The sequence below is a fragment of the Cuculus canorus genome, chromosome 3, assembly GCF_017976375.1.
Source record: "Cuculus canorus isolate bCucCan1 chromosome 3, bCucCan1.pri, whole genome shotgun sequence".
NCBI classification, from domain to species: domain Eukaryota; kingdom Metazoa; phylum Chordata; class Aves; order Cuculiformes; family Cuculidae; genus Cuculus; species Cuculus canorus.
In genome coordinates this window covers 103473474-103500538 of record NC_071403.1, presented here as the reverse complement: position 1 = coordinate 103500538, position 27065 = coordinate 103473474, and the positions used below count along the sequence as shown (strand labels likewise).

At 40.1% G+C, this 27065-nt stretch overlaps 1 protein-coding gene across 5 annotated transcripts in view; it reads right to left on the bottom strand.

The window, feature by feature from the left end:
* DAAM2 (dishevelled associated activator of morphogenesis 2) overlaps positions 1 to 27065 on the bottom strand; it is a 201478-nt gene that overhangs the window by 159576 nt on the left and 14837 nt on the right. For 3 of the 5 annotated variants that reach the window (XM_054062714.1, XM_054062716.1, XM_054062715.1), the window contains one exon: positions 21907 to 22054. The exons of 1 other annotated variant lie outside the window; for it this stretch is intronic. In XM_054062714.1, the coding sequence (XP_053918689.1) occupies positions 21907 to 21919 (13 nt within the window). In that variant the 5' untranslated portion in view covers positions 21920 to 22054. Of the gene's footprint in view, positions 1 to 14922; positions 15229 to 21906; positions 22055 to 27065 lie in introns of those variants that run through there. One more of the 5 variants, XM_054062718.1, reaches the window with a different exon arrangement.

Here is a 27065-nt window from a genome sequence, read left to right as displayed (position 1 = left end):
ACAACTTCTGGAAAAGAACAGACAGCTGAAAGTAGAAAATGAGACTAAAGACAAAAGACAAACTGTAAGTTTATGAGAGGCAGAGTCAGTCAGGACCAAATAAATAAGGAACTCAAGAGATACAGTCCAGGGGAAAAAACCACATGAGATGAATTTTAAGGCTGTAAAATTCAGACAACCTCTGAGCAGTTATCCAAGAAGCCTGTGGTACTGCTCAGAAGTAGAGTTCTCAAAGAGCCTTCTCCCATTGCTTGACAGGGAACCTGACACCTGTGAAACTTTAGCGGAGAGTAGCTCAAGACAGAAATGCCACAAAGGCAAGACAACGTCTGTGGCAGGACAATGGAATAATATAGTTCAAGATTTTTGGAAGCAACAAAGAAGGTGAGGAAACTTTAAATGAAAAATCCACAGAAATCAGAATATATGAAGACAACAGAGAAGTGAAAGGTCTGCCCGAGCCATTTCTACATACTCTGCGCACCAATTCCATCAACAGGACAGAAGAAAAAATCTTATAAAAAGAAAAGGAGGGGAGAGTAACACTAGACACTGAGGTTTATGGGAGCTCTTCTGGATTTTATTTTTTATTTATTTTTTTTCAAGATATCAAAACCCAAAGAGTATATTTTAAGTACAGTAGAAGTTTCATTTTGGGCAACTCAGCCGCTTATGTTGTAGAAAACATTCCTGTATAGCTCGATTTGAAGAGGTTAAGTGATTGTACAAGAACAGTAAGGAGGGACAGCTTGTGTACATGTATGTGTGAACAAGTGCAGGTATACATGTGTATCCAAGATAAGTGAGGATGAGTGAAAATTTTCCATGGAACAATTCTAATCTCCTAACCTAACTACACAATCCTACTGTCACACAAAAGACCATGAAAGATTAATTTCATCCCTTTTAATTAGGAAGGGAGTTTTCAAACTAATTCACAATTTCTACTGCCCGTTAATATTTCTTTCATCTTAGAGACTCTGCCCAATTCAATGGATTGAGTCTACCAGTTTAAGTCTACCTATTCCTGCAGGGAGAGAAACAGGAGGCAGAAACAAATATTAACAGACTACAAAATTCTGGAAAATATCACATGCATCTGTGACACACAGGGCCAAGGTACTGACTGATTAAAAAAAGAAAAATTGAACCCCTGAAAAGATGATGACATAGAAATCAATCTCACTGACTGAGAAAAGAACAGACTTTCAGAGAAGCCAAAATAAGTGTGCTGGGACCAACTCTGACAAGGTCTGGATCCCATCCAGAATAACCAGGTGATCCACCAAAGTTAGGCAGCAAGACAGCCTTTAGAATCACTCACTGCTCTTCCATACCACACAGACAAGCACAGAGGATAATGAACCAGAAATCCATGCCACACTTTCTGTGCTCTACCTGGTAAACAGTATTCTTTCTACTTTATCCCAAAGCCAAGAACTACAGTCAGCAAGTCAGGATTCCCAAGTTCCTCTGCTATTTTCTTGAAGAATGAGTAGACAGTCCAGTAATGTATAGTTTCTTCTGCAAGTTGCATTGGAAAGGTAAAACTGGAGTACCATCTGTTACTCATCATGATATGATCGTTGTCTGCATAAGAGAAGGTGTTCATATTTCAACTATAATTATGTTTGAAGTTAAAATAAGGGAAGGAAGAAGAGGTGCTTTGGGGCTGTTCAAAGGACTTGGGGTAAGACAGATTTTTTTTCAATCCAGAGATGGCACTGAGAGATATTTATTCATTTGTAAGAATTAGTAAAGTACCATCAATTTTCACTTCTTTGGTTACAGAACACACCCAGAACCATACTAAGTTCAAACAGGTTGGGCAGGGTATAGTTCATGTTGATAAAGAAAAGATCAGTAAACATTTCCCAGAAAGTGCACTGCAGCCTGCCTCAGGAAAGCTGAGCTCTATTTAAAACCACTTTAAAAAGAGACTCTCTCAAATTAAGACTTGGTAATGAGTAAAAGGAAAAAAAAAAAAAAAAAGATCAGAGGCAGAACTACATGCTGATTATGAGAGAACTTAATTAAGGAAATTGTACCCATCTGCACAATACTTAAATGGCAACATGTTCATTTCCAGAATTACCAATATTCCCACTTCAAAAAAAATATCAGAAGAGTGCCCAGGCTAAAGCCAGCTTCATGACCTAACAGTGCCGTCCATGTACATTTCAGATCTTAGTCTTACCTATTAATGATATACAGCAAGCTTAAGGTTCCTTGTAGAAATATTTTCAAGCAAAAAGCAAAGTCTGAATGTCCGACTCACATAACTAATCAAGAAGATAATCATCTTGAAACAACTGAACTTCAATCTTGCATAACAAATAGTCAGAACAAAGTTAGCAGCAAAGCTCTAAAGCACACCAGTAGAAGTGAATTTTTGCCATCTTTGTTTGACTGCCAGCTCTTTCCTTAGCCACCATGAATAGAACCGGTCCATTCCTCACCTAACTGTAGAATTCAATTCTGTTTCAGAGGAATAATCTTCATATAGCACACATTAAATAAAGTCCTGCATAAGATCCACCTGTCTCCATACCTGATGACAGTTGTGGCCATTCTGATTCCAGACAAGGCACTGACTGCTTTCAGTAAGTCAAAGGCAGTTCTGCCTTTTACATTACAAACACTGAAAACCTTTGGTGTTGTTACTAGGAAGCAGGTCATAAGTGAACAAGCAGTCAGCTGTGCACAAATGAATATATCTCAAAAACACAATGGGAAAGATAACGAGGGCATAGACAAAAACATTTCAGAAGAGGGTCCTTATTCAGAATGAAAATATATGCCATTAAACAGAACAACAAATGTCACCTGGAAACTAGATCTCAGGTTGCTAATATTAGAGCACCTCCAGCCTCAGCTCCTCCTCAAGAAAAACCTAAACCATCTCAATCTAAAAACAATGCTACTAAAAACATCATAGTAACCAAAAGTCTCTTTAACAATGAAATTTTTATAATACTCTTTTGACTATTTAACTAGCCTTTCACTTTAAAGCACTATTTCTTAATTTGGTGAATGGAGATATTCTTTCAAAACAAACAATTAAGTTCTTGTTAAAGCCACATCAAGGCTACATATCAAGAGTCAGATGGTCAAAAAGAAACTCCCAAAACCACCACCACCACAAAAAAAGAAAAAAAAAGAAAAAAAACACGCACTATTGGGACCTCTTAAGAAATACGTATCTTCTGCTTAGGCCAGACTACCCTTGTTCCTCATATCATTGCTTAAACCACCTATTGCATTACTTCTGAAAAGAGACTCCCTTTTCCCCAGCACTAGTGGTGCAGTATACCTAGGAGCATTCAAGTGTATCTTTTCTTCTCGGAAGTGTTGCCCAATTGGTCATTTGCCTTGGCCTTCTGAATGACTGACAACCGTGAGTTGCCAACAGATAACTGAGCCGCATTTGCAAGCGAACCTTGCAGTACCATGCATAGCATGTTCTCTGTATCACAAATGTATATATTTACCAAGAAACTAAAGAAAACATGGGAGGAATGCTCAGCATCAGCCCTCAAAAGTCTGAGCCTGTTAAATGTATTCAATATCATATTTGCTGCGGTGGAAGGTATTAATAATAAAGAATTCCATCTTTCCTACAAGCAGAAACCAGCCATTTGTTTCCTTCTATGAACATTATGTTGCCTTACAAAAGTACGTTTATTTCTGGCTCTTCCTGACCTGTACAACCCCTATCCCCAAGATTCTGGAAGGAGAAAGTACAACTAATCTTGACTAAGCAACTTGTTAAGAATCACCTCCAGGACTCTGAGAAACCTTTCCTTGTCATGACCTTCTTTAGTTTCCGCACAAGAAACGAGGAGCCAAAGAAAAAACAGTAAGGGACTGTCATTGTGGTTTGGTTAGAGTCCCCAGGAAGACATATTTGGGTGGACAGTCAAACTTCATCCTCCTAAGTCCTCACGAATACTGAGCAAGCACCAACAGCATAAGGACCATCCTCTCTTCTAGTGTCCCAAGAACTCCTTCAGCACCTACTGCTTGTACACAGGGCTCAGTCTCCTCACTGTGCCTTCTGGACTGAACCATGGGAGCTGCACAAAACTTGCATTACCTACACAGGAGATAAGTGCCTGGGTAACACAGGGAGGCCAGTTAGGCATCCTCTCCCAGTCGTCACACGTTTCCAATGAGAGAACAGATGTATAGGTATAATACATACATTAATGTCACTTCCTTTTCATCTAAAGAGATCAACACAAAATGCAATCAGAGCACAAAGGTATACTCTAAGTCAAAAAATTTGAAAGATTTTCAACCAGCCTATTTTTTTACGTAAGCAGGGGCAGTCACTACTATTCATATTTTATAAATGAACAAAGAACCAATGAGTGACTACAAGACCTTGTCGTAAAATAGAAGAGTATGCTGGGCTCTGAAAAATCTACTAGGTGCAGGGCTCACCCTGCAGTCTATGCTGGCACTGCCTCAAGACATACTTTACTTGTAAGCTTAGACTTTTCCTCCTGGAAATCATTAGTACGTAAGAGAAAAGAAATAGGCTAGTTCTGCTTCTTTGCACACAGTGAAACAAAGGCAACGTAAAATTTCTTTACTTATAGTCATCATAACACGAGCAGCTCACTATGAATTAGTAAGCCATCATCTCAAGTATTCTTTTGCATCAGTCACCTTCGCAACCGGAGGATTCCAGAGCTATCTTACTTGGTGAACTCCTAGCAGGGAGGGACTACAAGCAGCGCATGATACAGTAAGATGTCTATGTGTACATCCCTCTTAACCACAGAAGCAGTGGAGACAATAAAACAGAGCATAGAGGAAAAACTTCTTGGGAAGAGCTATCCCACCTACTGTCCCGCTGAATTTAAAAATATATTGCAAATACCTTTGTTAATCAAAAATAACTTAACATACAGAGAAAAATACAGAAACCAACTCCAGAAAAGCTCAGCAGCACTATATTCACCTTAAGTTGATGGATCCAAACATAAGTCCCACTATTCTCATACCACCTGCTCTACCGACTTACTACCTAGCACCTGCTGTAATCCAGGAGCCAGACCTTTTTGGCTTTCTCTCCTCTCCACCATTTGTCCTTCTGCCACAAAATTCAACCCTAAAACTCAAACAGTTTGACTGAGTCTGGTACTTCCCTGAAAAAAATCCTACATTTGATACGCCTTTTTTTTTTAAAAAAAAAAAAAAAAAAGCTGTCTTATAAAAGGCATCCAATCTAAATCTAATTTCAATATCAATAGCATGGTGATAAGTATAGTATTAAGTACAGTAGCATGCTGAATGGATTACACTTTTTTTTTCTACTGAGTTTAAGGGCATTTGAGGAATCTTGTAAATTAGGCCACTGAGCACTGCCCAGAGAGGGGAGCTGCATGGGAACTTATCAGGGTCACAGCAAACCTTACTCAGCTCTCTCTCACTTCCATGCCCGCCCTCAACCGCGGCTTAGCGTGGGATCCTGACAGCAGGAGGTTCCCACTACAGGCCTTTGGCTTCATCTCTCCATCAGCCTTCGGACTCTCAGCTCTTCTCAGGGACTCTCCACATGCTCCAAAGAATGATCCCAGGCATTCGTCTGGGGCTCTGGGAGCTGCTTGCCTCATTCGTTCCGAGGAAACAGCTGGAAAGTTGCCCTCAAAAACTCATTTGTGAGCTCTGTTCCCTCCAAAAGTTTTATCAGCTGGCTCATTTCAATCAGGGTTTTACGGAGGGATGGGAGAGCTGAACTGGATGAAAGAACTGGATCAACGCCTTTGCCTGTTCCAGGCACCAGATCCTCACCTCCAAGCCATTCTTCACAAAGTCCTTAGTGAAAGTTTTTTACAGATGCAAAACCATGCAGGCCACTTTCTCCTTCTCCATATCTCACTTTCCTGGCCCTAGAACTACCAAAAAGGTGCAGATATTTTTTGTTTATCTAGTAAAACATGAACAGCCACCTTTTCCTGCTTCTGTCAGTCTGAGACTGAATAGAAACACTAAAAAGCTCTCAAAATAAAAGAATTTATCAATCCAAGCCATGATGACACTGATAATGAGGAACATTGCTAAGAGAAGCAGTTTCAATTATCTTCCTTTCTGAGGGAAAAACAGAAGGAGAGAAAGTCAAAAACCCTCTCAGATCACAGGAGAATTGTAAGAAAATTTTAATAGTCCTTCCTTTAAAGACCAGCATTGGCACAAAACCAAATGGGCATGAACTGGCTATGAACAAATTTAGTTTGGAAATTAGAAGCAGATTTCTAAACATCAGAGGAGTGAGATTCTTGACTGGCTTCCCAATAGGAAACAACAGGAGCAAAAGCTGTTTAATTTTGAGACAGAGATTGATAAATTTATGAACGGAATCCTGCAACATAATTCCCTGCAATTACAGAAATTCTGTGCTCGGTTACTCAAGAGGCTTCTTCCAGCCTGGCACACCTCATCCTCTACTGAGCCAAGACAGGAATAAATAAATAAATACAATCCAGAGATGAGGTGCAATAGAACCAGAATAACAGCAAGGTACTTAGTATTAACGGTGAGTCTGCTTTCTTTATTGAGCAAATTTATGGGGGCTTTTTTTACATGGAATTTATCCACTTGTAGGGACTTTGGTATTTTCAGGTAAAAAAAAATGATCATAAGGGAAGAATGAATCAGAAAAATTTCCACATATTTATGATTGCTTTCAAAGGAGAGCACGGAGGTGAACTCTCCCACCTACCATACAATCACTAGACTAGACCATGAGAAGTTACCTTCTCAGACATGCATCCAGAGGTTAAAGTTGTCAAAGAAACTGTAAAAATGGGTAGATAAGTGAGAAAATTAAAGCAATAAATCATTCAGAAAGAATACAATTTAAACAAATAAGTTTTATAGCTGTGAAATCTGTGTATAAGTACACAAACAATTACCTGTCTTTTTCAGACCTGACTGAAATTTTACTGCTAAAAGGTCTCTGAAACCATTAAAAAAGAGTCAGGAGGGAGAAATTGTCACTTCCTACTTCTATATTGAAAAACTCACGATAATACCACCCTATTCTACACACAGAAGAAAAACATGAAGCTGAAAAAGCATGAAAAATACAGTACTGTAACATAAGAAGTCATCTGTGAACTCCCCCATAGCTATAGCTCATCAAACATGAGGTATTCATTCATTCCCACAAATGGACTCACTGTTGATCTATAAGCTGCAACGCTGTACTACACATTTCACTTTCATGCACTTAAGCCAGACAAACATTCTCAGGGGATTGAAAGAACCCACTACAGTGAGTTGTGGTTCTATTTTGGATCATATCACAGCATAACAAATCACAGTTTCAGACACTGGGATAAGGGGCTCAAACCAAGTAGCATGATAACTTCATGTATATCCCTTCCACACATGTAGCCATGTGTAGAATCAAATCCACCTAAGTCCCTCCAAACTGTAGAACTACAAAGCAATGATGACTCTCATACCTACATGTATCCACATGTCCTTATTCACCCAAATATATATTTTTAAACACACATCACTTACTAGATACCGTTGTATAGCAGTAGCTATCTAACTCTCTCCTCACACCCCCCCACCCAAGACTGTTTACCAGGTCTGATCTCCCACATTTGAGAGAGAACAGCAGATTTTAATTCAGAAGGTTCTATTGATGCTGCAGGCTTGTTACACTGTTTTTTCAGCTGTGCTCCACACAAAGTGGTCCTCAGAAACAGGGTCACTAGACCTGTTTGATAACTCACTGGTTCCCTGTGACTACTGTCCCACTAGAAATTCTGAGTGCTGAGTATGATGCAGTGTTCCCCCGTTGGTCTAGAACAGTTTTAGAGTCAAAGTGGTTTGTAAATTAAGTAAATTTTTACAAGGGAAAAAAAGACAGCCCACAACTTAAAGGCTGGATTGGAAAACCAGCCATATTGCAAGCATCCTGTACTGGAACTTCAGTCCTGCTGTTCTTTGCTCTAGTTCCCAATGCAATAATGTTAAAACATACAAGGGCATTTAAAAAGTTTCTCTTAATAAAGCATCTTGCAGCATCCTGTGCAGATTAGCAAACCTCTGAAATACAGAAAGACTCTTATTAACCACTGAGTAAAGATAAGAGGTGAATTTCAGGAGAGTTCAAATATTGCTGAAGTACAAGATGATATATTTTCCTAAAGAACTTTGCTCATTAGATGCCTCACTATTAATATCACTTGGTTCTCAGGCTGAGAAACTGAAAATGTAACTCTCAGCTATTTTGACTGTCTGGGTCCCGGGGCACGAAGGAAGTCAAACTAGAAAGCATGAAAATAATTCTCCAAACCCTAACAGTGACACTTTCTTTTTCTCTCTCTCTATTGTGCTCAAAGTCAAAGCTCTGCAGTAGTTGCCATCCTTCCAGATAATTAAGGTGTCTTGAAAAGATAAATAAGCAGGGAAATATAACTTAGCTGGAGTATATTTTCATTTTTGCATTTTAACTTCACCTACAAGTCAATCACCTTAAGCATGACACTCAATGGTTGGCAACAACACAATATTATTGACTAAAACCTAGCCTCACTAGAACTCATTATTTGTTTTCAGGCATTTTCCTAAGTGGAAAAAAAAAAAAAAATAAAAGGTTGTTCAATATAAATAAATCCCTGAAGGGCTTCCAACCCAAATGCTGTACAGTATTAGACGATGAAAGAACTGTTAGCGAAGTGAACAAGAAACAGGAAGTTGGAACTACCTGGCCAAGTTTCACTCTATAACCTGAGTAAGGTGCAACCAAAAAATAACCAGCACAGATTGAAAAACAGCTTCCAGTACAAATATATACTTTATGGCCAAATGTTCTACAGACAGAAATCAAAGATGGTTTTGTTTTGGTTTTTTTTTTTTTTTTTCCCTAGGGAGCATGATGAACAAGTTATTGTTTAAATCTCAGGAAAAAGGGAAGAAAACATACATACAAACATGAAAATACAAAGCTTGCATAATGTTCAAAAACAGTACCTCTTTTTTTTTTAAATAGAATATCCTGCCAAAAAGTTTAACCTGTGTTAAAGTTCCTACACATCCTGGTGGGTACTACCACAACCTCCCTGCCAGTGTCATACATAGTCTCTCTCCCACCTTCCAGTTTCAAAGGAAGCATCTGCAGTTCAGTCTTTGACTTCTAGATGAGATTATGGCAAAAGTCCACGTGCAACTTGCCAAAGGGTCTCTGAATCTGGCAAAGAATGCAGACCCTAAAAACACAGGGCTTGCGTAATGCAAATGGAGTACTAAAAAAATGCATCAGGCAATTGAATGATTCAGAGGGATGGTAATGGAATACACTATGTCCTTTCATCAGGTCAGTAGGCTGAATCCATTGCAGATAATGAACAATCAATCATTTCCATTTGATGATTGCTCATGTGAAATGAATTGATCAAGGCTGTCCTGACAAGTGAGCGAGTTTGCCACAGAATTATTTGTCGCTTGAAACAAAAGGATCATAAGGGCTTCTGTTGGTATAACCTAAACAGATTACAGAAGAAACCATTCCAAATCTAACTAGTTAGCCCCTTGTTGGCAATCTGACAATGCTGGCCGAAAAAAATGAAGTTGAACAGAAAGACGCTGAACTTTGGTTATGGTCCGCTGGCTGGACCAAAATGCACAGCTAGAGAGCAGCACTGGAGAAGCTGACTCAGACACAGTCCAAGGCATCGCTTGTTCTGTGGCTGAACAAAGGGATTGCGGTCTTCCAGGGCTGTCAGTTTAACAGCTTTCATCCAAATGAAATTAATTGTGCCTTCTTAAAATGAAAACAAAAGAAATCCAACTCACCGGTGAAACTGTCCAAAATTTTGAAAGATAATAATCCTTCAGCTTACTGGGATCTGCGCTTGATAGATGTGGCTGCCAAGAGGTAGTTCAACCCCAGCTGCCAGTGCACCTTTCTATTCAAGCAAACCTAGCTTCCTTCCTTTTAGCACACACAAATCTGGCACATTTAATGAAGTTACTGTTCAATTTACTAAAGCATCAAATTGCCAGAAAAATATTTTGCTTGCCTATCACAGATAAAATTCAGCCTTTAGTACGTTTTCCTCAAAAAAAAAAAAAAAAATGCCATTTTTATGCAAACACTGAAGCTTTTACTTGTTTTTTAGGTCTGTTTCAGCAGCAGGATGCATTAAAAAACAAACAAACAAACACCCTCAAAAAACCCAAACACCGAAATGCTCTATCCATCCTCTGCATCATTGCATCATCAAGTTCTGTAGCTGAAAGTGTATAATGCTCAACCTGCTGTCAACACGAGAGTGAAGCACTAGTGTAGGCACACACGTAGATGTGCATGCACACATGTAGTAGTTATAAAACTGCCATTATAAGGGATTTCTGGTTTATTTTTTTAATTAACTGAAAATGATAACACAAGAGCTTTTTATCTGGCACAAGTCTGAGTTTCATCAGCTGCTGGAAAAAAAAAATCTCTTGGAGAAATGAAATTAGTGTTTCTCCATGTGCTTTCCATGGATTTCAAAGTAAATGCAGCTACATGATCATGCCAGTTAACAGACAGATGAAGATAAAGTTACAGGTCCTGATACATCTAGAAGGAGGCTGTAGAGCTAGACACAATCTGCCTAACACATCGTATTGGCTAAAAGCCAGAATGCTCAGTTAAAAAAAAAAAAATGTGAAGCACAAGTGAAAAAAAAATTGGGAAGGCCAGTTGCAAAGGGTGCCCTTAGCCTACCTGCTGCACATGGATATGGCATTATAGACCACATGGCATAAAAAACCCAGTTCATTATTTTCTCGCCATCCCAAGTTTCTCAAATAGGACAATGCATGAGAGCAAGAAAATAAAAATGATGCAGATAAAGACTGTAGAAACACGTTTTGCTCTGTGCTCCAATTTAAAAGTCAGCAGTTGCACTGTGAATCCATTACTTCTCACCTCACCTCAAAAGGGCAATTTGTCAAGATGGTAAGCAAGGGCCCCTAAGTATCAAACTTACCCTTTCCAAAGAAGGCACTGATCAGTGCAGCCCATACTCAATAACGGCGCAGCCAGCTGCCACTTTGTCTTTTCTTCTCATACGTAATCTTTACAATTCATGGTCTCTTGAACTCATCTAATTACACAAAAAAGGAAAGGGGGATCTCAGCAGGGCCTTTTTTCATCCCTAAGAATCTAGAAATTCCTACCTCTTTTGACCATTCATGCTCCAAAACACATCAACTTGATACATACCTCTGCTAAGCACTCAGAAGATTATTTCATAGGTTTCAGGGTGTAGCAAACAGAACAAAAGGGATTTCACCACTGCTTTGATTCACTGGCTGACAATGTCAGTGCAGTATTTAAACATGATTATTTAATGATATATTAGGTCACTGCTGTGTTTTGGTAAGTATAATTAAACTCATAGAGCTCTTAAAAGTTTTTTTAAAGACTTCTTGTTCATTTTTTTTACATTTAAGAAATTAATTCTCAATAATGAACCAAGATTAAAGTGAGATTGAAGGTTTCCAAGGATTCTGATGAATATGATTAAGAAAAGAACTTTAGAACTACAGATAAGAAAAAGGAACAGTTCAGTTATCAGCTGTCTCAGACACAAGATGACAGTTGTGCGTATGTGAAGATGGAATAAATTAATTCCTTGGAGGATGCTCATGCACATGAGTATTGGCAGATCTGATGAAGCCTGTCTGGAAGAGTCTAGCTGCATGCGGGTATCTACTCCATTGAAATTATTCTTTGGTCAACACATTCCTGCAATAGTTCCTTTCCACCTCTATCTTCAGAGCTATTAAATCTTATTTACTTCCCTTCACCTTCTCCACAAGTCAAGATTTTTTGATGTTGCACAGGACAGCAACTTGAGAGGTCTCTGCTTGTACTGATAAACATATCCCTTGTGTAATGGAAAATGTGGCCTTCCAAATGATTGCAAAAGTAGAGACAGGCAAATAAATCAGACATTAAACCACATCTATCCCTGTTAAGCATAAAAAATTGTCTACGAAATCCATTATCAAAGAACAAGGCAGGTTCCTACGCTATCAGCACATTAAGTCTTTGATATGAAACAGGTTTTAAGTTGGGATCCTGCTTCTGTTATATAAAGCAAAAAGAGACTTTACCTACAACAGAGAATAAAGCCAGATTCATCTCAGCTACCTGAGCATCACAAGACTTCATAATCTGTGGTAACATTCTGCTCTACGTGAAGCCAGAAACATTCCCAGAGAAAGGATTTTGCAGTAGGCTTCATAAAGTAGACTGTGATAAGATGCTTAAAGATGAATTAACAAGAACTTGAAGCTTTGTAAAACTGACCAAAACTAATAATATTTGAAACCAAAGCATCAGTAATTTGTTGAGTAATCTTGAGTCTTGCTCTGGCTACACTCACTCAGAGTTACTGGCAGTGTAAGCAAGCGGTCCAACGGCAAGCACAGAGTTTACAGCACCACCACCATCTTCGGTATCTACTGGCAGGTAAAAAGAGAAGTCTCTAATGAAAAATAGCTATTCAAAGAAGCTCTGTGTCTTTAATTTGGCATAAATATAGGTGGAGGATTTCTTCATGTTTCAAATATCACACGCACATCACATTAAGCTAATATTTTGGAGACGATAGGAGTTAACTCTAAAACTTCAGCATCAGCGACAGACAGACTTACAATGTGGACTCTTAGGTACAAAGTCACTCAAAAAAAAAATACTCAGGACCAAAATAAAAGATATATTAAAGTAAATTTCCAAACAACACACTCAAAATAGGATCAGGCACATCAAACTTAGCTTTTGTGAAGCAAAAATTTTATTTTTTAATACAAGCTGAGAATGGAATTGAAATCAGTCCAACTACCATATTAAACCTGTGATACAGACAAATGAAATGGGGAAATGCAACTGATAAGAGCTTAGCTGAAGGTCACTGACGGAGGAGGAGACACAGCCTCCTACCGAGACAAGCATCTGCTAAGGTCAAATGTGTCTCAGGATGTCTGATAGCTTTATCATTCTCAATGAACTTATTCCACTGCCCAGGGGTCCAGCATGTCCTGCAAAACACATGGGAACAGTTGAGTAATCCCATCAAGTAGTCTGCTGGAAGGAAAGTGAAAAAAATTCCTCAATAAGTTACTGAAGCAGCAGTCCGATATCTGACAAGTGCCTACTGGTTCAGAGATGAACTGAAGAGGGGAAATCTTTCCTCTGATCCAGTACATAACTGCAAAGGGCTATTCATACCTGGGTGTCTAAAGAACTATACGGAGTATATAGAAATGGGTATTTTTTTCCAGAAAAAAAAAAAAAACCTAATATCTCAATGATGCACTGCCTCACAACAGATGTTTAACTGTCTCTTGCAGGTAAGAAAGTCGACTTCCGTTTACATACTCCACTGATACAGCACAGGTAGTAGCAGTCAAAACTTTTCAATGATAATCAGGACTCTGAATGACTGCGTTCCATATGGTCATTCAGTTCTTTTAATCTGCTTTGCCCAGGAGTCTCACATTAAGGACTTAAAATCTACAAATCTTTCCACACCACTGCAAGCGACTTGGAAGTAACAGGAATACAGCCAGACAGAAACATCTTGTTCAAAGCACAACCTAAGCCCCAGGTCCCAACAGAAACCTCAAGTTGTAATAGAGGTTGTATTAAACACGAACTTGACAGCTCTGGTACTTCTCTGCTCACAATAGAGCTGCACTAGTTAAAATAATACCTTTGTTGGTTTAAAAGCCTTTGATTCAAGGACACCCAAACTCCTGTTCCACAAAGCAGCAGAATATTATTATACACACCAGGGTATGCATAAGCAAGTATCCACATACAGAGGTAAGGACAGTCTGTTACTGTATTCTCTAACTCTTCATTTTATGGGACAATTATCAGTCTCTTGCACCAGCAGTGATATTAGGATTTCTATGAAGAAGTCTGTATGCCTGCCTGCACATCCCTTCCCACTTTCCCCAAACTACTTGACAACATGTATTTCAGTCATTAGGCTTTACAGGTCTTATTATACAACTTAGATATCTCCAACCTCCGCTACACATCCATAGGGGATACAAAAGATACAGTCCCATATCAGATGTCTTAACTCTCGTCTGCAACTGTATCAACACTGAATGAGAGTTCCTCATCTCCCACACCACTTTGGGAGAAGAGTGTCTGAGCAATTTACGTTTTAATCGTCTAAAGCATCTTTTCTCTACTCGTTGCCTAACTCCAGTCTGCAGCAGCTCCCAGTCCCAGGCAGGGGGTTGCCCGATGCCAGCGGCAGCAGCGCCCTCTATCACACGCAGAGAGAATGGCACTTCATACCTCTGCCCTGCCAGAGCTGCCCAAGAATTTAGTAAAATTTAAACAAACATATACAACATTAGCTCGGCAATACTTTGGCATCCGGATTTCCACTGATAACACAGTTTTTAAAAGACTGTTATTCCTCCTGCGCACATCCCGTTACGTTTTAAGACTGTTTAACACAACAATTGTTTTTTATTCTGGAAAAGTAAATGACAAGTCACTTCAAGCTCCTTTTTCAAATCTCCCTCTTTAATCATCTCCGAGAGAAATGCCAATTACAACTCTTACCAGCTTTCTTTCCCCCCACATACAAAAGCACCTGGTGGTTTCCCTTTCCCCATTCCTGCAGCAAAGCGTCAATGTCCAAGGAAAAATTCAAAACAGGAGCGCAAACACTGACAAATCCTCAAAGGTTTGTTTGGGTTTTTTTACACTTTTATTTTGCCTCCATGTTTTCCCAGCTGCTCTGCTTAGAAGACAATAAAAAACCCAAAACAAAACAAAAAACAAGCACCAAACCGGCCTGCGGAAAGCATCACAAATTAAGAGATTGGAAAACTGCAGCTCGAGGACGATGTGACTTTAGTTTGACTTACCAGTTTTATCCAGCTGTGTATTTTTCCTATTTGCTCTTTACAGCAGCTGAGCTCAGCGCTCGGGAACGTCGCCCCGGTGTCAGGGAGCCAGGCTGAGCGCTGATCCCCGCGCTGGATGCTCCCGGGAGCGGAGCTGGAGCTGCCGCTATCGCTGCTCCCGCTGCCGTGTGCGCTCGCTCAGCCCCAGCGGAGGAACTGCTTCCCATTCCCCTGCTCCAGCGCTGCAGGCTTCGGGAGGCAGGGCCGGCCCCTGCTACTGTGCTGCACTTTCTTAAAGGGACAAGCTCCGGGATGGGGGAGCGAACCGGGAGTTACCGGGGCCGCCCGGGGTGGCGCCTGCAGCCAGAGCGGCGGCAGGGCTGGGCTCGCCGCCTCCAGCCCGGGAGATAAGGATCGCGACACGAGGCGGTGTCCTACCCACCTCGGAAACGACACTCTTCATTCAAGGGTTTCAGGTGTTGCGGGTTTTTGTGGCTGCTCCCTTCGCAGCGACCGTCCCACCTGCGCCGGGTGGGCGCCATGCCCCCGTCCCAGCCCCAGCCCAGCCCGCGGGCTGTAGCGGCATTAGGAGTAGGGATATTCCCTGTCGACTCGGCATCACTTCGATCTTCAGGCTCTGGAGAGTGTCCAGAGAAGAGCAACGAAGCTGGTGAAGGGGCTGGAGAACAAGTCTTATGAGGAGCGGCTGAGGGAGCCGGGGGTGTTCAGCCTGGAGAAGAGGAGGCTGAGGGGAGACCTTATTGCTCTCTACAACTACCTGAAAGGAGGTTGTGGAGAGGAGGGAGCTGGGCTCTTCTCCCAAGTGACAGGGCACAGGACAAGGGGGAATGGCCTGAAGCTCCGCCAGGGGAGGTTCAGGTTGGGTATCAGAAAAAAATTCTTCACGGAAAGAGTCATCGGGCACTGGAACAGCTGCCCAGGGAGGGGGTCGAGTCGCCTTCCCTGGAGGTGTTTAAGGAACGGGTGGATGAAGTGCTGAGGGACATGGTTTAAGGGAGTGTTAGGAATGGTTGGACTCGATGATCCAATGGGTCCCTTCCAACCTGGTGATTCTATGATTCTATGAAGCGATTTCATTCCCTGTCATGGGGAGGATATGACTTAACTAAGCCAAAAACCCTCACTTCCCAGTTTTTTCCTCTTCAATCATCCTCTAGATAGCTTTAATCTCATGTAAACCACTGTTTCTAGCATGTTTTCTGACTTTGCGTTCAACCTTATCTGATATCAATTGCTAGATTAACATGGGGGAGCTGTCTGCCTCCTGTGTGTTGCTGTCTGCAGTGGAAGAAACCACATTCCCTGCTCAAGAGTAATGATGAAATTCAGAGATAGTAACACCATCTGCAAAATATCTCCCTCTCTGTTGGTTTGTTTCTTCTTTGTTGGTTTTTTTTTTTTTTTTTTTTTTTAACTCATGGAAATATTTTCTCTCTCTACATGTAAGTAATTTGTTTTCATTAGAATAACTGAACTCGCATGATGACACCACCAATCAACACATATCACAAAGAAAAGTCATATATACGCAAATGCTTGTATATTTAATGGCACAACACAGAGAAAGAAAGTTAAGTGGAAAAATATCACCTTCAAACTGGCAGGCGAAACCAAAGAAGATGGTGCTCTGTCACCACTGTTCTGTCCTCTCTGTCTTCAAATACACAATAAGAGGAGAATAGGTACAAATTGCCAGCAAACTAATGTGATGTCTCTCTGTTTCTTTGGTCATGGGTACAAACAAAAAGGTTATTGCTGCCCTTTTAATGCTAATGGTCCTTCACAAACAAGCTCAGTAACTATCCACTAACTACCGGCATGTATAGCTTTTACCTTGTAAGCAAAATAGCCATTTAGCCACATTACTAAATTATAATCTTCAGCGTTATTAGCCTCACATTAAAACACAGAGAACCATCGGCATTCGTGTAGCATGAGCTGTACTAGCTCCTACCTTTCTCAGCATAAAGCCTGGGAAAGATTTATATGATTTACACATGCAAACTATATGTGATGCACAGTAGAAGAGATCTTATATTTCCACCCATTCTTCCCTCCATTCACCTGTTAATCCTCACTTTCACATTTCTGCCTAGTACTTTTTTCATCTCATCCTCCAAGTCCCTGCCCCTTTACTCCCTGTTTCCTCCTTCTGCATGCCAAGTACTTCTGCAGATGATCTCCACCTTGCAAGCATCCCATAACTGTCTTGGTCCCACTTTCTCCCCTCTATCCTTTTCCTTTCTCAGTGTAACCAAAATAAATGGCCTTTGTCTTGTTCTTTAGTTAAAAGTTAACAAAACACTCATTTTTAAGACGAAGCTGGTCGCCCAGTTGATGCCTCAGCTAAGGTTATTCTGATATATTCAAAACAAGTGCCACAGGGCAGTGTGCTGCAGTGGATGGCGATTTGAATGGCAAAGACACTGATGAAGGAGAGAAAGCAGGTCTTGAGGGGAGCTGAAGTGATGCTCCATCCCTCTGCACACACAAAACAAGAACATGCAAAACACCAGAAAGTTCTAAGCAGGAAAAACCATTGTGCTGCTGGACGAGAACAATCTAACCACTATAAATGTTAAGATTAAAAAAAAAAAAAAAAGAATATCTACTGTTCCTTACATATGTTGTTCCTTACACTCCTCATAATCCCATATGAAAGCTGTTCCCCCCTCACCACAGCATGTGGATGTTCCATTGACAGTGCATTGTCTAATGGTTACAGCAGAACTCCTGGTTTCTATTACTGACTGTAGGAGAAATGTGTGATATATTAAATAAAATAAAGGACATAGAATTCAAATTCTCCTCTATGCTTCAATATTTAGTGAGCAGTAAATGAAACTAGATAAATCACTGATTTTTTCTGCGACTCTGTTTCCCGAATAACAAAAAAGTACATTAAACTTTGGCATTAAATAAATCAATACTTGTATTAGTAACAGCCTGGGATGAAAGATTGTGACAGAGAAGCCAGCTTTTTATTATTAAATACTGAACTGCAGATACCTCAGTCAAAACTGAAAAATATTGCAGTTTGCAAAAAAACACTTGACTCTGCAGAGCAATCCCCTCGCACAAGGCGTGACATTTAATAGGAGCTATTTTAGTGTCTTAACTTGTAAGGGACAGCAAAACCAGAAGTCATCCCAGAGTTAACAAGAAAGAAAAAAAGGTATATTTCTCTTCCTCAACAGTGTATCATGTAAGGTCTATATCCCAAGACAGCACAAACATTGTTACAAAGGCAGGTCTTTGGAATAAGACCATGAAAGAAATCACCTGCCTCTTTCTAATAAGCATTTTTAGGCTCTGATGACCATGGTCAAAAACCAAAAAGCTGTAGTATTATCTGTGTACAAGGGCCCTTAATGAGTAATGAGTGAAAAGACAAGGAGAAAGGGACACGCAAAACCAAATAGATTATTTGCTGCTCAAAAACAGATTCCTTATAGAACGCAGAAGCAAAAGCTTCTATGAGATGTTGCTCCACCTCTGAAGATATAAACTGTTTGTTAGATCCCTTGTCAAAACAAAAGGACATGGGTTTATTAATCTAACAACAAAAGTGCCCATTGTGAGAGGAGACCCAGTGCCAGGCTGCCTGCTCCATCTGACAATGAGATTAAACACCATGGCTCTGTGAGGTTGGCTGCATGCCTTGCCTGACACCACCACCCAGCGCAACTATAGGGTCAAAGGCTTCTGCTCAGTCACAACTAGCCAGATTTTTATACCCTCCCTATAGAGATGATTGTTTCTGCATGCCTCCCAGTCTCCAAAATACCATACAATGTTTTGAGCATATCGAGTGTGGCATGCAGAGCAGTAGTACCACTATACACTGACATTGGATGTAATGGGGCAATGGGACCACCACAATCCTTACTAATTAAAGAGCCACAGGAAATTCTGTCCCCTGTTGCTGAGGGGCTGAAATGAAGCATATATAGTCAATACAATACAGCCATACATCTATGTTCTTTTAGCTAATATAATTCTCCTAAAATTCTGCTAAAACTACTTTTATTTTTGGGCTCGAAACACACCATGAAATCTAAGTGCAGAATCCCACCTCCTACTGACTTTCTGATGAATAAGGATGGAACTATGTTCCAACTCAGGGATTTGTAAGTTTTGATTAAAGATTTCAATCCTTCCATCTTTAATGTGTTATACAGCAGTTTAAGAATGTGCTTTTAACTTTAAAAAGTAGGGTTATGGATTATTCCTTTTGGGAATAATGTTCATTATTAATTAAGAAATAAAAATGTTAATGCCATGAGATCATTTTCCACTTCATGAATCATAATGTATGTACGTATCTGTGTGTGCATGTATGTGTGCATTTACACATATGCAGGCATGCAGAAAGGGAAAGGCTACTTCCACTTCTTATTCTGATACAGGGTCTAGGCAGATCTATTCTCTGGTTGACTTCTGGTTAGCACAAAACCAGACTTATGAAGTTATGTCAGTCTTTAAACTGCCCTTGTGACTCTGTGGTCTACAAATTGATCAAGGTATGTTAAGATTCTGATGCCAACTTATAACAGACTTGGGTTTTGTAAATTTTAGCTGCTTACTCTTGGATCCTGAAACAGCTGCTTAGCAGAGACATCCAGCTAAATATCCTCTTTTTTTGCAGTGGTGACAGAACTATCACACTGCTCCTCTTTTACCTAGGAAACTCGCTTTCTTCAAAAGTGACTTTAAGGTTGCCAGTTCTGCATGCTTCTGACTGCTTTGTAGCATCTCAGTGGAAAAAAGTAGCTGGAGCAATAAGTTCTGGCTCCATCTATGGTGCTGGGCAGGGGACAACAGTTGTTTACTGTGTATTTTTGCAGAAAAGCTAGGAGGATTAGTTATGGTTGGTGTGGCTTGTTAAACTGATTATTCGCGTCTTCTGAAGTTTACATGCAAACTAATTAGCAGCACTGATCCCTTAGTAAGAAGCTGAAATGAATTAGGAAGGCAGCTGTCCTTATTATAGCAATTCATTACAAATGACATTCAGTTTTGGTATTTGATGGCCAAGCTTTTTATGCTGGCTTTTGGGGCTTTGATGTTTTGTTGTTAGGGTTTTTTTTCTTCCATTACACCACTGTTAATCCACCCTGATTTTTCCTGGACTTAACTTCCATCACACAGAATTTGTCCTATTTTGTGACACACAATTTCCTGGAGAATAATTGGCTTTCTTTACAGGAATTCCTGTATGCTTATAATCCTGGAAATGGGACAAAGTTCCTATGGAAACATTGCTCCTTATTTCTAGGCAAAGGATGCTGAATTACTCTATTGGAAATCTTCTTGACTGTGAGGGTGAGGACAGGGGAAGAGAAAGGTGTAAGCCATGTTTGTTGTGTTTGGTAAGACAGTTCGGTTCACTGGGAATGCACAGCACCCATGTTTCAGTGGAGTACTAAGTAGTACACGTGTGATTACCAGAAAGACTGTGTTGCTCTGGAGATAAAATAAATACACTGTGCCCTCTGTGAAGCCCTTGACTGGGATATGAAGAAGGGCACACCCAGATTCTGTGAGGTTTAGTTCCATCATGGTAGTCTGAGCCAGTAGGAAACTTGGCATATGCCAAGAGAGCAGCACATACTTAACTAGGTAGTGGCCCTGATTCTATGCAAGGTATTCATGCATAGAGATTGGGCTCCTAAAGTTATTGTTTGCTCCTGAACCGCTGCATGTGCCAGAGAAGAAGCTGATCACCTTGAGGGATTTAGCTAATCAAGAATGTATTAGTCAGTTTTCCAGAAGACTTCAAAGATGTAAAATGGTAATGTTTTAAAATTATGGGAAATAAATGTATTTCTTTTGAGTACATATTCACACTCAGCTAGACAACTGCAGCTGTGAGCAAAACATAATAGCTTTTTTCTTGTAACAGAATCCGAAGTTTAGAATTTGTATTTTTTGTACTGGCTGTCTATGAGGTTCTAACCTGTGGGAACTATTTAGATACTCACAGAGAGGCAGGATCATGCCTATAGAGACAACTACAGAAAACTTAATGCTCAATTCAGCAAAAGTATGACTGAGCTTGAGCCCTTACAACTGATTCACCACTGCCCTGCTGCTTGGTGTACTCATTTACATCAGTGTGAAGCACGAGCCATCTTAATTCAGCTGCACTTTATGCTCAAGTTGCACTCATGTAAGTACTACTGCAGTATGGCAGTAGAGAACTGGTTCACATGACTTCACAGCATTTCAGATCCCATAAAGTGGGAATGTCATGGGAAGAAAAGGTTCCACAGTATTTTGTCTCTGTGAGTGATTGTAGCAAACACTGCAAGAGAAATACAAAGGATGTTGAAATGAGACAGTAGGTGTGATTAAGCTTCATGCAGTAACTGAATGCATGAGCTCTTCGTAATAGACTAAAGCCCTGAAGGTTTCTAAATTGCACTAAGGAGGAAGATACTGACATTAAATTTTCTAATTGGTGGCTGCTCTGGAAGAATGGAGGACAGAATAAAGAAAGGAAGAGAAAAAACAGCATAAAATGAAGAACATTATTAAAGTAACATTTCCAATAACCACATTTCCTAACTTACAAGCAATGCCTCCAATGCAGACTATAATTATAGTCAAAACTAAGTTAATATGCTAGCCCTCAGACTGAGTAACAGTGTGACTAATGCTAGTAGCTTAGCCTGGGTACAAGCTCTGTTCTGTCGAAATAGTGATGGGGTAAAGAGAACAGATGGCATAGGAGATTACAATTTTTATGCCATTAGGATGTATGTTGCTTCTGAACACACTTGGTTTGTCTGTAATTGGGGACAGTGATGCCCAGTGTGCTGTAACCCGGCTCTAAAGTTGAAAGCCACCTACCTTGCAATAGGTATTCCTGGTGAATGTAGGTAATGCTACACAAGTTTAAGAGAACAGGGAAGACACCTAAAATCCTGTTCCCTGGTATTCCTTTTTTCTCATATTGCCCACAAGCAAATCAGAACTAACCTGGATGATGCATGTAGTTTCTGATTTTCTCTTCTCTCTCTCTCTCTCTCTCTCTGTGTATATCTCTGTTCAGCTCAGGTCCTCATTGTGTAGAAGAGCCCACCTTCAGATGAGTTAGTGTAGCTGTTTTGAGTGTAGAGATGGTCTTCTGGAGAAACAATTGTGAATAAATAGTTCCTTTTAGCTTTCAATCAATATAAACGGCATCTGCAAGTATTGTCACTTTTAAAAGAAATTGCAGAAAAAATATGTACAGAGGTTCCTATATGGTCTCTGTTAACTTCAGTACAGGGCTGGTCTTCCTGTGTTCTGATTAAATTTGTCTTAAACCAGAATGATTTGAAGGTCAACACTAAGTGATAGGAGATGCAGGGAGAAGGTGCTATTTGTGCATGTAAAGGCAAGAAAACACTTAAAGGCTTCTTTGCTGAAGCACTCAACAGCGCTTTTAATACACTCTAGAATCAAACCCAATATGAGTATCTCATGTACATGTTCAACAGTGATTGCATCTGCACGGTAGACAAACTGTTGATTGGTCACTCTACACATTAACTTTGAGTATAGGGATCATAAGTGATCACTGATAAAGAAACAAATTTATTTGCAGAGTGTGATTAACATGTACAAAGACTTTTTTCAGCTGATACAGAACTACTAGATTATTTGTATCAGCTGCTCTAGACAGATGACTTCCAGGATTTAGGAGACAATCTGTTATGAATTATTTGCTTTTATCATACAGCTAATTTTCTTGTTTCTAGAGATTTTTCCTTTTTTTTTTATTAAAGCCAAATGATTGTGCAGCAGGACATTCCACAAATGCTGCTGTGCTGTCATTTTAGGAAATACCATTAAAGTGACCTTTTCATTGTTTACTTCCCATGGCATTTAACTAAGCTGTTTCAAGAGAAACATAATTAAGGTTGTCAATTCCTACATGGATGCCTTAAGATTATTCATAGAAACTGTAGTCTTTTGGGGATAAGAGAAATACAGGGCCTTGTTTTCCGTCCATTAACCCCATTCTCTATTGAATTAACAATATCAACTTTAACACAGGTCTATCAACACTGAGTAAGTTCAGGCCATTTTTTTTTTCTTCTCTGTAAGAATTTGATACTAGTGAAAGATACCACATTAGAAACATTAGAGAGTGAAGTCCACTACCCAACCTCAAATTATATATAGCACAGGAAGTGATTCTAGTACTCCTCTCCAACATTTCAGCACAATTCCTGATTTTTGTCCTAGCATAACTTATTTTAAGAAGATGTAGGACCGCATATCCCAATAGTAAGTGCCAGCTGCAATCACAGTTCTTGAGCTATTTTTACTCAGTCATGAGAAAAAAAACAGATAATGTATGACAGAGCACAGAACAGTTGAGGCTGGAAGAGACCTCTGGCAATTACTTGGTCCAAAGCCACTGCTCAAAGGAGGTTGCCTGCCTGGGGCCCCATATGGTCAGGTTTTGAGTATCTCTACACATGGAGCCTCCACAACCTCTCTGAGCAACCTTTTCCAGTATTTGATCACACCCAGACTGAAAAAAAAAAAAAAAAAGTTTTTTCTTATGTTTAAATGAAATTTCCTGTATTTCAGTTTGTGCCCACAAACTCTTGAACTTCCACTGGGCACTACTGAGAAACATCTGGCTCCACCTCCCAGCATCAACTATTTATATGTGCTGATAAGATCCCCTCAAGCCTTCTCTTCTCCAGAATAAACAGTCAACAGTCTCTCAGTCTCTTCTCACATGTCAGATGTATCATCCCTTTAATAAATTCTGTGACCCTTTGTTGCACTCTCTCCAGTATGACCATCTCTCTTGCACCAGGGGACTCCAGAACTGGACACAGCAGTTGAGATGTATCCCACCAATGCTCATCAGAAAGAAAGGATCACTCTCTTGACTTACTGGCATTGCTTTTCCAGAGGCTGTTGGCCTTCTTTGTCACAAGGGTACATTTCAGACTTATGTTCAACTTGTTGCCTAACAGAACTCCAGATCCTTTTTCCAGCTGGTTAGCCCCAGCCTGTACTGGTGCATGAGGTTATTCCTCCCCAGGAATAGGATATTCGTTTCCCTTTGTTGAATTTTATTATGATTCCTATTGAGGTGCCTCCAAACAGCAGTATGGCTATTTGATCCATCAATCTGTCTTCCCAGTTTTATGTTGTCTGCAAACTTGCTGAAGATGCACTCAGTCACATCATCCAGGCCAATAATGATGATGTTAAATAGTTTAGGATCCCAGTACTGACCCTGGGATACACCATTTATGTGGCCTGCAGATAACCTGTTTGCTGCTGACCACAACCTTTTGAGCCCAGACGCGCAGCAAGCTACTAAGCCATGTCACCATTTACTTATCTAGCCCACAGTTTGTCAATGTGGATATACACGAATGTCAAAGGCCTTACTAAAGTCAAGATAAATAGCATCTACTGTTCTCACCATATCTACTAAGCCGTCATTTCTTCATAGAAGGCTCTTAGGATGGTCAGGTATGATTTCTCCTTATAGATCCATGCTGACTACTCTCTGTCAACTTCTTGTCCTTCATGTATTTCAAAATGGTTTCTAGGATTGTTTGCTCCATCACGTTCCGAGGGACTGAGATGAGGCTGTCCACCTTGCAGTGCTCCAGCAACAATAAAAAAAAACATAAAAGTGACTATTGTTTTCTTCCAGTCCCCAGGAACTTCTCCCAATGGCCATGACCTTTCGAAGTAGCTAATCAAGAGTGGCTTCACAATGACATTAGACAACTCCCTCATTATTTGTGGGTGTATGCCATCATGTTCCAGGGATTTACTTGTTTATTTGTCCAGTTTATTTAAATATTCTTTACCCAGCTCTTACCCCTCAAATATAAGCGTTCTATACTCCATACTTTGCCACTGGTTTCAGAGGTCTGGAATTTCAGAAGATGAGTACTTTCACTCAAAACCACAGTGAAGAAGACTTGAGTATCTCATCATTTTCTGTGTCCTTTATCACCAGGTCCCTTAGACCATTCAGCAGTGGGTCTACTTTTTCCCATATTTTTCTTTTGTAGCTGGTCTCCCTTTAGACATCCTTTTTGTTGCCATTCATGTCCCTTAGCAGATTTGACTCCAAGTAGGCTGTGGTTTTCCTTATGCCGTCGCATATATTCAGATAGTTCTATATTCCTCTCAGGGCACCTAACCTTTCTCCCACCCCTTGTACACTTCCTTTCTATGTTTGAGTTTAGTCAGGAGCAACTTGCTTAACCACATAGGCCTCCTGACACCTTTGTTTCGTTTCCTGATCATCAGGATGCACTACTCTTGAGCTCAGAGAAGCTGATCCTTAAAAATCAATTGGCTCTCCTGGACCTCTTTTCTCTCCAGGGCTGTGTATTGTGGGATTCTTTCTAGCAAGTCCCTGAACAGGCCACAGTCTGCTTTCCTGAAGTTCAAGGGTGTGATCCTGTTTTTGTTTTGCTCCCTCCCCTCAGGATCCTGAACTCTACCATCCCATGGTCACTGCAGCCAAAGCTACCCTTGACTTTCACATCTTCAGCCCATTCCTCCTTGTTTGTAAATACAAGGTCCAGTAGAGCAACTTCTCCCTTTAGTTCATCCAATATCTGCGATAGGAAGTTGTGATCACTCCAGAAAACTCCTGGATTTCTTGTGCCCTGCTATGTTGTCCTTCCAGCAGGTACTGAGGTGGTCATGAGGTTCTTCCAGTTGCCTGAAGAAGGTCTTCTTTACTCATTCTTCTGATCAGGCTATCTATAATAGACATCCACCAAAGCATTACTCTTGTTGTAGTGCCCATTAATTCTGACCCGCAAGCTTTCAACTCAGTCATCATCCATCGCTACAATGAGGTAGTGTCAGGAAGATGCTGTCATATACAGGAGCACCACTTCACAGCAACGTGAGGCTCCTCCTCTGCTGCAGTTTATCCTTCCTAGGCTTTCCAGGGAACACTCACAGATTCAAATATATCCTATTCTGGGTGGCCTCATGCCCATTCAAAGCAACACCACAGTTCAGGGTCAATTTAAATCAATTAGTTTCCCTGTAAACTGCATTTTCTTCACAGTTTGCTGGCATTAATATTTCTTTCCCAGTCTCCAGTCTTGCTTCCTAGGACTTCACCACACTGACACATGAGGCCACATTTTAAGACTTGGACCTTTACCTTCACAGAAAGAAGTTTGAAGTAAACATTTTCATCTCATCAATGTAGAGAAACTCTCACATAGTTCTGGTTACCTTAGGGTTCTCTGCTAAAAGTTATCTCCTTTCATTCCCTATGTTACAGCTTAAGATTCAGTCTATCCTCGTATTTCCTAAAAAGCTATCCTTAGTTGTGCATTACATCTTCTCATCCCTGAGTCTAAAGATAAGGTAGCTTACCCTACCACACTTGCAATTGTAACAATTTTTCATGCTGATCGACTGAAACTGTTTTCGAACAGGTGAACAAATCTTTTTTTAGCCACGTGTAATAACTATAGCTTACTTATCAAGTAGGCCTGCTTATTTCTGTAGCACTACTTTGGTGTGGAGCACTGGCTATTTGATTCTGCATTCATATCTGCATCTGTTAGTGACACAGCATCTCACTATGAATGAAGAGATCTTTATACATTTTTCAAAAGCCTTCTGTGCACATTTTGGCCATGTCAACATGTGTCACATAACTAAACCCTGTCCTGACTAGTGACAGTATTTCCACAGTAGCACATGTCATCTAAAAGATAAAAGCAAGACAAAAATTGATAAATACATGAATCAATGAAGTAAAGTGGCAAAAATAAAAAACTCTGATGATACCAAGTAAGCACGAGGCCTTTTTACTTGAATTAAGTTGAGTCATTCACTCATGGCTCAAACAATTATGAATAATGCAGTCATCCAAAACACACAGAAATAAAAACTTTATAGCACCTTATAGTTGTGTTCATTCATTCATTCACTCACTTTGTCTCACAAGTCTATAAAACCCATTCCTCATTTTAATAGAGATGATCAAAATACTCTGTTTACATTTTCAGCCAGCAGTACCGCCACTGGTATTTCTACTAATTAATCCAGAGAGAGAGAAAAATACACCAATTTTGTCTTTTCTTGAGCTGTTCAATTGATAATAATAAGACATGAAATTTGAGACT